Genomic DNA, 11387 nt, shown 5'->3' with positions numbered 1-11387 from the left:
AGGCTTGTGTTCCTGGAGTGGCGTTAGCCTGTACTTTACACTCCCTGTCCCAGCTGAAAGTGGCCCAGTATGTTTAACACCATGTACCGGCAGCAAATGTGCAATGGATGAGTAAACTAACTGTTGCATGGCGCCGCCATCCAGGGGCCCACTCACACCACACAATCTTAGTGTTATTGTTCTATTTCACCTACCATAGTAAAGCTCTGGTGCCACAACAAACTACAATTCCTTGAATTCTATAGCATGGAGTCTTGGTAGTTAAAGTGATGTCAAACAGGATTATTTCTGCAGTTGAGAATGCAGCCTCTGTGGCCATAAAGTAGCTGGCACTGCCCTAGCCCTGCAGTTCCTCTTCAAGAACATGCCACAAGCTTCTGTTTCTGCATAGGACCAAAATTACACATTTTATTTTTTCACACATCAGGGCAACTTACATCAGTCAAACAGGGGAACCCCCCCCCTTGTGTGTGTGTGTGTGTGTGTGTGTGTGTGTAAGAAAATCTCAGATTCCTTGTTGCTTTGCTATTTTTCTTCAAGAACAGGAGAGAAGACAATCCAACTGCAGTTAAACTCTGGTGGTTGGCCACAGAGTATGTTTCACCTCCTCTCTTACTGCTGGTCCTGGCTGCAGGCAATCCAAGAGCCAGTCAGGTAAATTCAGGATTTTTAAAAACATATTTACACACATTTCAGCCTGTGTTTACCGAACCTCCTCCCTTCCTTCTGTTACCACCTCTGTGTGAAATTTCAAATTGCAAGCTCCTTGGGACAGGAACGTGTTTTTGATGTTGTCCAGTAAACATACTATGCACATTGACAGCACCGTGTACATAAATGATTGATTGTGAATAGTAATATTATAGAAGAGAGCCAGCATGGCATAATGGTTTGAGCATTGATCTAGGGGGGTATTCATATGGTGAAAATAATCCAGGATAAATCCAGGTTGAATTTTCATTGTTCACACGCATCCTGGATGCACCTTATTAAGTTTGGGGGAGGAGGGCTGCCAAAAACCCTACTTAATCTTGGATAATTCATATCATTATTGGCTCCATTTTTATTCAAATGCTTGCACATGTGAGCAATGGAACTTGCAGAGATACGCACTGATGTGATTCCATAGTATAAATAACAAACCTGGAATGTGTGAGATGATTTGCATCACTGCGCTAAAAAAAACACATTTGAATGAACCCTAGGACTCTGGAGACCAGGGTTCAAATCCCAGCTTGGCCATGTAAACCCACTGGGTCAAGTCATACTCTCAGAGCCTGAGAGGATGGCAATGGCAAACCCACTTTGAAGAAATTTGCCAATAAAACCCCATGATAGGTTCATTTTAAGGTCCCCATAAGTTGGAAGTGACTTGAAGTTAGACAACAACAACAACAACAATGTAACAGAAACACAGCTGGGGAATTGCACAATGTACCTTGTGTGACACTCCAGCTACTCCCCTGTGGGAAAGAATCTCCAGTATTTAATCTTTTAATATAATATATGAAACAATCCTAATGGGACAATTTATCCTTCAGCTTTATTAGCTTAAATATTAGCTTGCATTATTGTTAAATAAGTATTCACAAGTACCAGACATTCCTGGTTAATCTTTTTAGCCTTCAACTCCCATCTTCCTAACAATGTGACCAGTGGTCAGGGATTTTGGAAGTTATAGTCCAAACATCTGGATGGAATGGGTATCCTATTCATCCTTCAGAACATTCTGGGTAAAGATAACCTTTTCTAACTTTATATGACCTGTTGCAAGCTGGTTTCTTTGTTTAGTCATTAAAATATTTATATCCCACCCTATATGTAAAGATCTGAGTGCAATAAAGTCCGTCTTAGAACATTTAAAACACTAAAAATATAATTTAAGGAGACTAAATGCATATTAAATAATTTGACAAGTTAAACTGCGTAGCGCATAGCAAAGGTTGCTAAGGCAATGAACGGAAGAGTTGCTGGTTTCCCAGTAATCGCCTCCCTTCCTCCACTTTTCCCTAATGTATATTTTGCCCATTCAGACAGATTTTTGCACCCCACAAAAATCACCATAGTAACACTGAAGAGAAGGCATACTGTATGTCTGATGCCTTTAAATGGAGAGAGATTCTGCCTCCTGCTTTCCACCCGAGTGGAGATGCTCAGTGATGGGGAAGGCACTGTATGATCTCTTGTCTGGCTGGTTGCTCCCATAGAAAAGAATTCCAGGGCTAGTGTGCTTAGGACTTTTTCTGCCTTTATTTGCATGACTGCCTCAACAAAAGGCAGCTTCAGCAGAAAATAAATGGGGCCAGGGCATGGGGAGTGTAGATTGAAATCATGCTATAGGAATGAGGGCCTTTAACTCATTCCTTCCCTGTGCCGTTTTTGTGCCTGTTGTTGAAATCCAACCCCTTTACTTTGCCTCCAAAGCTCATAGTAGATAACAATTTAATATTCTTTTTGTATTTTTTCTTGCCAGGAAAGTAACCATCCTTGTCCTTGGCCTAGACGGAGCAGGAAAAAGCTCCATAGTAAAAGAAATTCAGAGAGGTGAGTTGCTCTGCAGGACTTCATTCAAATGGAGCCTTGCCAGACCTTTGGCTCTGGAACCCAATGCTAGGACCTTGGGGAACTTTTGCATAATGTAAAAGGAACAAGAATGCCTCTGAGCTCCTTCAGAAGGCCTTTTGGAGACGTCAAATACTTCAACCACTATTGATCAGATATGACATGGTAAGAAACTGCCCTTTGGTAGAGCTAGGCTGGCCATAGTCCTATCTACAGAAGACACATAATTTTGAGCCCAAAATTATGGATTTGGATAAGTTGAGGGTAAAACATATGGGCATGTAACAAAAGATCTAAATGACGAAGCAAAGGAAAGCAATGCCAAAGAACCTACAAAATTCCAGCAGACATAACTTTGTTCTCACTTTAAAGGCTGGATGGATGAGAGAATAGAGGGAAGTCAGTGCTTCCAGGACAATTTACACTCTTTTCTTTCACCAGGAGATGGTTCCCTTTTTTAAAAATGAGAGTTAAAGTACAGTACCTACACTGACCCATGGATAAGTCGACTCAGGTTATTGAGTCAATTTTTTGACCTAAATTCCTAGACTTATATATGAGTACATACAATATTTATTTCCTTATAATGTTGGTTTGTTAATATTTAATCAGATCTCTGACTCATGTCCTATATTTCCATTTTTAGTTGTCTTGTGCTTTGCCCATAATGTATTGCCTAGCCTGGCATACCAGCTAGAATCTTGTTGATGCACTATGTTGGCATAAGTACCCTGGCATAACCGTATCATTGTCCATATTGGCAGCAGGAGATTAATGCCCATAGGTGCAGCAGGCATGAAGGAAATAAAGACAGTGGAGAAATAGGCTCCTCAGATCTGGAAGATTTCGTCTGCCTTCCTTTGTCATAATTGCGGAAACAGAGAGCATATGCAACTGCTAGAGCAGTGTATCAATAGGACTCCAGCCATAAATTGCCTCAACTATGAGCTGAACTATGTGAGTGAGTGAGTGAATGAATGAATGAATGAATGAATGAATGAATGAATACCTTTTGTTCAGTTAACAAACCATAATTTTCTACAATTACCAAGAGAGTAACGGCAAGAGTAGTACATGCAAAGCATAAAAGCAAACATGTAAAATGCATTATGACAGGGGCTTTGTGAACAGACTCACTGCTTCATAATTCAACCCACCCCAGTTTTCCATAAGCGTTTGAACCAGGAGAGAACATCACTACTCGCCTTTATGGCACATGACTTTACGAATTTTGATAGCAGAGAACTATGTACTCTATTAAATTTGTAGAATATCTCTAGCTTTTTTATATACAGGAAGGTGCAACTGCCTTAAACCAGACAAGGCTCATTTTAAAAAAAGCATCTCCCTTCCATTTAAGAGAGTGGGCAGAGTGAGACAAGGAAAAAGAAAAACATGCCAGAGATTAATTCAGTCTGCTGTCTCCATCGTAAGACTTGACTACAGTCCTCATGGCAACAACAAAAGGCCTTTTCTATTTCTGCCCTGTCTCCTAGTTATTTTTGTATCACCTCCTAGTCTGTTGGGGAGTTCTGAGCATCTTGAAATAATGCTCACTTCTTTCCATTTGGATTGGTCAGAATAAAGGTATGATTCCTAATTGCAAGCTGTGTTTTATGCATTTAACGTAAATTAAAGGGCGGGGGAACTATTGTGATATGGAAACATGTCCAGGACATTTATTGGGAGCAGTGTTATTCTGACAGCTGGCCTTTGTTTGCGTTGTGTTTGTCATCTTGGCCTTCCTTCTGTCTTGCAGTCCTCTCCTGCGAGGTGCTCCCTACCTCAAAGCCCAACCAGACAGACCTCCGAGTGGATAGGTTTGAAGTATCCCTGGTTGACCTGGCTGGGGGGCAAAGGTCCTGGGGGACCTGGAAGGACCACTACAGCTCAGCGCATGGGATAATCTTTGTGCTTGACTCTGGTGATGTGGCTCGAATGGAAGAGGCCAAGAAGACCTTGTCCCGTCTTCTGGGGCACGCGAAAGTTTCAGGAAAGCCTCTGTTACTGTGAGATTCTCATCCTCCTTGCCTCTTCCTTTGTACTCTGTGATAAATGGGTTGATGTAAAAAAAGGAATTTATACCCTCCTTTGGTTTATGACCAAATTCACAAAACAATAGGTACTTTTTTAAAAGACAATAACAAGTTACTTGTAGTTAGTTTTTGCAACAATGAAGGCATAACTAAGTTACATTATGATTGCTTTTGCACTATAGCTGTGACCTGTAGTCAGAAAGTACGCAGTTGTACTGTGGGCTTTTTCACAATCAACTTAGATTCTCCATTTTGAATCGGCAGACCCTTTCTTCCATAATATCTCAATATAACATGCAGATGGCATGATTTTAAGATCAAGTTCCCCCACTCCCTGCCTATCTTTTGAAACATCTTTGCCTAACAGAGGGACCTGGAAGTCTTCACAACTGGCAAGGATTTGTGTGACTTTTTTGGCTCCCTATGTTTTGGAAAGTTTTACATTGTTGATTACAACAATGAGCATGCTGTTTGTTCATAAGATTTGACTTCTGGCTGTCTTCTAATTTTTCCATGGATGACCCAAGGCTGGCAAACAAACAAGACAAAGTAGATGCCCTCTTGCCCTGTGAGATCATTGAGTGCCTGTCTTTGGAGAAGCTGGCAAACGAAAACAAGTCACTGTGTCGGATTGTAAGTATGAGATAACTGTTTTTGTTCACTTTGGCAACACTAGAGGTTACTTTACCTTTAGGATGAATCAGTTACAACAGGTGGTAGATGATGGTAGGCAGCAGAGGATGTGGCGAAGGATGCCCTTATTGAAATGAGAATTATCTGCTAGTCCATTTGGCTTCTATATGTGAAATGTTAACAGGTGAGGGAAACTGTGTACCATCTTGTCATATTGGAGGAATGGAAAAAATCTTCAGATTTAGTGCTATGGAATTTCAGGAATTGATGTTTCCCCTTGCTTTTCTATATAATGATACATCCATTTTAATTCTTGGTTACACAAGCCATGGAACTCAGGATATTAAGTTGGATGGATATGGAAAGGAAGTTAATCATTTCCGTTTCAGTTATCTGTATTTCCACTCCACTTTTTTCAGCTCCAAAAAGTCAAGGCAGTCTTTCTTTACTGCAGGGTTTGCGGAAAAAACATTGTTTCTCTGTGTTTTTGGATTACAATTCTCATAATTCTTTAATATTGGCCATGTTAGCTGGGACTTCTCAGAGACAAAGTCCAAAACATGTCAAGAGCCAAAGCTTCATCATCTCTGCTTTACAAGGTCATTAGGGATTTGCAGTGTTTCATAATAATCTGCCAGTTTGCTGATGCAAAGATGGTCAGTTGTATAAAGGCAAACAAAGGATAGCAGGGACTGCCAGAAAGACCAAAAAATGGGTCCAAGAGCAAATGAAGCCTGATTCTTCCTGGAAGCCAAAATGAATAAACTGAGGTTGTTGTACCTTGGATATATGGTGAGATGACATGACTCATACAAAAAAAAGATAATACTAGGGAAAGTGAATAGCGGTAGGAAAAGAGGAAGACAACATGACAGATGCATGATTGGATCAAGGAAGCCACAGCCTTCAGCTTGCAACAACCGATGAAGGGCTGATGATGACCAGGACTCATTCAGGTCACCAGAAGTCACAAATTCAAAGCCAAGTTGATGACAATAAAAACAGAAGCAAACTGTTTTGGTAAAAACTCAGAAAAGGAAACTAGGAGAATGATGTGGGAATAAGTGGTTTATGTGAAAGAAAAGTGCAAGCATGGGATGGGAGTGCTCCATCCTAAAACCCATTGATTCCCAAACCTTGGTCCCCAGGTGTTGCTACACATAAGTGCAAGCACTGTGTACCAATAGGATTCCTTCCTCCTTTGATGCTGTTGGTGTTAACTGCCGTCAAGCCAAGTTTGACTTATGGTGACCCCATGAATGAAAGACCTCCAAGTCATGAACAGCCCTGCTCAGGTCTTGCAGTCACAGGGCCCTAGCTTCCTTGACTGAATCGATGCATCTGGAATGTGGTCTTCTTTTCCTACTGTCTTCTGTTTTGCTAAGCTAAGATTTCTGGCGAATCATGTCTTCCCATGACATGGACGAAGTATGACAATCTCAGTTTTGTCGTCTTGTAGGGTTGCCATCACCCCTTCCACAAAACTGGGACAAAAGCATGCAAGACATTATTGGGGTGATTTATATTTTTAAAAAGCCATAAAAAGCCTCCCCCCACACTACATTTTGATATTTAACATTGCATACTGTCAGCTCTCCATATCCATGGATTCAACCAGCCATGGCTTCAAAATGTTCCCAAAGTATACAAATTCCCAAAAAGAAACCTTGATTTTGCTGTTTTATATAAGTGGGTTTTGGGTTGCAGTTTGGGCACTCGGCCTCTAAAAGGTTAGCCATCACTGACCTAGAGATTGATAGAGAGGTGTTCTCCCAGGTTAATTTAATTTGCTGTTTTTCCCCTTTCACGGGGATCCTGTGACCCTAACCCTATCTCTGCTATACAGTATTTTCAAGCTGTCTCTTTTGTCTTTATCACATAGGAACCCTGTTCAGCCACCAAAAAGCTCCCCAAAATCCAGTGCTGGACCATTGTGCAAGGACTTCACTGGCTCTTGCAGACCATTGCCATCAACTATGGTGTTCTGTGTGGCCGCATCCAGGAAGACAGTCCTCAACGAAAAGCATCAGCAGATCAGGAGGTGTCAAGGAAAGCACAGAAATCACGGAGCAGAACCCAGGAAGCCAGGTCCCTCCTCCTCCCTCCTAAATTTATATGGACAGTTGAAGGAGTAGAGCAGTTAAAGAGTAGGGAAACCATATATAGTTGCTTTCCCAAAGATGATTCCCAAACTCTGGTCCTCCATGTGTTTTGGACTTCAGCTCATAGAAGCTTCAAATACCTTGGCCAATGGCCTAGGATTCTGGGAGCCAAAGCCCAAAACACCTGGAAGGCCAGAGTTTGGAAATCACTGGAGTAGAGCATGCCACATTGGCATCATGTTGGCATGACCAAGAACATCAGCTTGGGTTTGAGGTGGAATGAAGCTGAGATGAAAACCACCATTCTGACAATGCTTCAGAACTCCATTGTAAGTATGAGATGCCTTGCAAATTCTACTTCAGTGGATCTGTTAGTTAATAAGACCAAGGTCATGGGTTCAGTCCTTATGTAAACCCAGGGTGTTTTGTGGAGCCAGTGGGGTGTGGTAGAATGTTGGTCTAAGAGTTGGGAAATCCACAGTCAGGTTCTCATTGGGAGACCTTGGGCAAGTCCGTCAGTTTCTGTCTTTCCGCCTGAGCTACTCCATAGGGCTGTTCCAAGAACAGAGTGGAGAAGATCAGAGAGCCACGTATGCCACCTTTCATCCAGTTTTATTTGATTCATTCATACTCCTGTGAAACAAATTATTCCCACTGTACACATTATTCCCATTTTATAGCTTGGTGATATAGTGACCAAGCAGGGATTAGAGGCCAAGTCCATCATTCCACCTGCTGGACCACATGGATAGCCTTCATTACTACACAGGCATCTTACAAGATAGCAGAGCTGTCCTTAGTGCCACTGTTTAGTTATTAGGTTCACTCGAACTGGTACATTGGTGCTTTTATTTTTGTTTTCATCTCTCTCTTTATCTCTCCTTGTAATAAGGGAGTCACGTTCCAGAAAGGATAGCAAACAGGGAGGAAATTCCAAGATGGAGGAGAACAAATCCACAGAACCGATACAGGATGCGTGTTCACAGGTAACCGGTTATGCTCCTATAATTTTGTTAAAGAAAATATTCCCAGGTTTTGGCAGTGCGTTGTTTCATTCAGTTCATTAGCAAGACAACAAATGTGCAATACCAGTCAAACTGGGCAACAGGAAGGAATACAATATAGTAGGGCCTTGGCATCCACTGGAGTTTGGTTCCAGAATTGGCCGTGGATATCAAAATCCATGGATGTTCAAATACACACAAACCAGATTACACACTGTCAAAAAAGAGGAAATGTGTTATTACAGTATAAAGAAGAGCCGTAATCCTAGGTAAGTGCGGATAGGATTGCAAACTAAATGCTCTGTATTGATTTTCTCTTCCTTCCCTTATCAAATGTTTCAGTTTGGTCACTTCTGGCTAACGGAACAGAATACCTGAGATATTTATATAACATGTAAAATTATATTAGCTCACTTTTGGAAGTTTGTTTACCCAAATAAAGATCCTAAATAAGATTTCAATTGATTTAAGACTATGGACATTTGGAGCAAATTTTCTAATTCAGACATTTCTGGGAAATCTACATAACTTCAGCTAACAGGCCTATTTTAGTTCATATGTACTTTGACTAGCAGTCCTGGTTTAACTGCAGTCTTCACAGTAGCTGAAAAGGAAATGGGTTTTCCCTGCAACCATATATTGTTTTGTGATATCCCTGCTGTTATGCAAAAAAAATAATAATAATTGGGGAGTGGCATAGTCTTGCTGAGAATCAGCACTGTGCAATGGTTTAAACGTTGGACCAGGAAGCGTTGGACTCTGGAGACCAGGGTTCAAATCGCTTCGTAGCTACAGAAACTCATTGGGTGACCCTGGCCAAGTCATGCTCTCTCGGCCTCAGAGGAAGGCAATGGCAGATTCCTTCTGAACAAATCTTGCCAAGAACACCCCATGATAGCTTTGCCTTGGGGTTGCCATAAGTCAGGATTGACTTGAAAGCACACAGCAACACAGAACAGTATTGAACAGGCAGTTAAAGCCATTATCCAAAATAAATAACTGCTTCTGGTAAAAATGAATACTGCTAGCACTGGTTTGTTGAATACACACACACACACACACACACACACACACACACACATACATTCTTGGGGTGCACCTAAGGAGACTATCATGATGAGTGCCTGATATGACTGTAGAGCATGCTGCCTCTCCTAGAGTCCATGCCACTCCACAGCAGTAGATAGTGATGTTCCTTTGGCAGATCCTGATGGAAGCCTGTATCTAAGTCTGAACTAGCCATTATAAACAGGGACTAGTGTGCAATGCACAATAATGGATAAATATGTCTTTGGCCAATCCTTATTAGTAAGTACAATCCATGTGTGGGGCATGAATGTTTAGGTTGGAGCATTTGGGATAGGAAATTCCAAAACCTGAATATAAAGAGAATGCTTTCATCTATTTGTTTCTTGAAGGGTACACAGAAGGAGGAAAGAGCAACGGCATTGAAGAAACGGAAAGGAAAAGTCAAGCAGAAGGTGAAGAAGAAAAATTCAGTGCAGTCTGAGAACACTATTGCTGAAGATGACAGTGGCAAAGCGGCAGCAGGTAGGAGCAAAGTGGGAGCCATCTCTGGCCTCTTCCACAGCAACAAGGTTGCCCAAGAGAAGCCCAGTGCTTTGGAAACATCTCTGTCCCCAGAAGGTAAACATGGATTTCTTACAGACAATAGCAATATATTCAGCAGTGACAATGCTGTAATAGTGCATTTTCAAATCCGGGTCCTCATAAAGACAGTCCAATAGCTATGCCCCCAAAGGGCAGGAAGATGCATTAAACTGCATCAAGAAATGAGTTCGAGTAGTTTCAGAGCCATCAGGATCAGGTCTTTTTATCATAGAATCATACAATCATAGAGTTGGAAGAGACCCTAAGGGCCATCCAGTCCAACACTATTCTGCCATGCAGGAAATCTAAATCAAAGCATCCCCGACAGATGGCCATCCAGCCTCTGTTTAAAGACCTCTAAGGAAGGAGACTCCACTACACTCCGAGGAAGGAGCATGTTCCACTGTCCAACAGCTAATGGTTCTTAACTGCCCACTGTAAAGCAGTTTGATTACAATAGAGATCATTCTAATAAGCTGATAAGTGGAAGATCATTCTGCTTCCCTGCCCCAACTACTAGGAGAGTAAACTAAGCTAAGAGGATGAACTAAGCTCAGAGAAAACAAGGAAGCCCAAGGGGATGGGAGATGGCATGGTTTGCATCCACATTACAGAAATGATCCATTCTGACCCCATTTTAACTGGCATGGCTCAATGCTATGAAATTCTGTGGACTGTTCAGTGAGACATTAGCCTTCTCTGTCAGAGATCTTTGGTGTCACAACAAACTACAATTCTAATACTTCATAGCACTGAGCCATGGCAGTTAGTGATGTCAAATTGGATTATCACTGCAGTGCTAATGCAGCTGTCATAATCTCTACTAAGCAAAAAAAATCTGGTTCACTTTCACAAGTAACGATGATGATGATGTAAACTCCATTTTTAAAACTCTATTGCCAGTTTTGCTCAAGTTGTTGCAGTTTAGAAGCAGACATATCGAATGAAAGCAACAGTCTGTCTTGTAAGACTGTTCTTGATGGCAGTCCCTATGAGGACAGTGATATTTGGAGTGGCATATGATAGACTGCAAAATACTTTACAGATGAAATCCACTGTACCAATAATAGTCACAACATTGAAACAAACAACACTGGTGATGCTTTCGGGAATGATAGGGGAATTTATGTACTAACGCTTCCCTGTCTCAAAATCTCTTTTCACAGGGAAAGCTAGAATATCAGGTTTTACATGCAGTTCTGTGCTGAATATTTGTTACTCAGCTCATCTAACTGCTATAGTATCAGCTGCTGTGACATTCATATACTCAGATTGGAACAAACACATACCAAATAATGTAAATACCAAGGAAAAAGCTATCTTGACCCTTGGCTGCTCTCTTTATGGAAGCTGATTTGTAGATTTGTATTAATTATTGTATTAAGTTGCCAATACCCACTCCTTTTTACTTTTTACTTTCAAAAGTTCCCGAATAATAA

At 41.3% G+C, this 11387-nt stretch overlaps 1 protein-coding gene across 1 annotated transcript in view; it reads left to right on the top strand.

The window, feature by feature from the left end:
- The first annotated feature begins 595 nt into the window (after positions 1 to 595).
- ARL13A (ADP ribosylation factor like GTPase 13A) overlaps positions 596 to 11387 on the top strand; it is a 16041-nt gene continuing 5249 nt past the window's right edge. Inside the window, exons 1-7 of the mRNA XM_042479384.1 lie at positions 596 to 654; positions 2474 to 2544; positions 4322 to 4571; positions 5126 to 5231; positions 7114 to 7319; positions 8226 to 8319; positions 9756 to 9888. Of these exons, the coding sequence (XP_042335318.1) occupies positions 596 to 654; positions 2474 to 2544; positions 4322 to 4571; positions 5126 to 5231; positions 7114 to 7319; positions 8226 to 8319; positions 9756 to 9888 (919 nt within the window). The remainder of the gene's footprint in view (positions 655 to 2473; positions 2545 to 4321; positions 4572 to 5125; positions 5232 to 7113; positions 7320 to 8225; positions 8320 to 9755; positions 9889 to 11387) is intronic.

This window comes from Sceloporus undulatus, chromosome 7 (genome assembly GCF_019175285.1).
Source record: "Sceloporus undulatus isolate JIND9_A2432 ecotype Alabama chromosome 7, SceUnd_v1.1, whole genome shotgun sequence".
Taxonomy (NCBI): Eukaryota; Metazoa; Chordata; class Lepidosauria; order Squamata; family Phrynosomatidae; genus Sceloporus; species Sceloporus undulatus.
The sequence above is the reverse complement of the archived record's forward strand: the minus strand, read 5'-3'. Positions and strand labels throughout refer to the sequence as shown.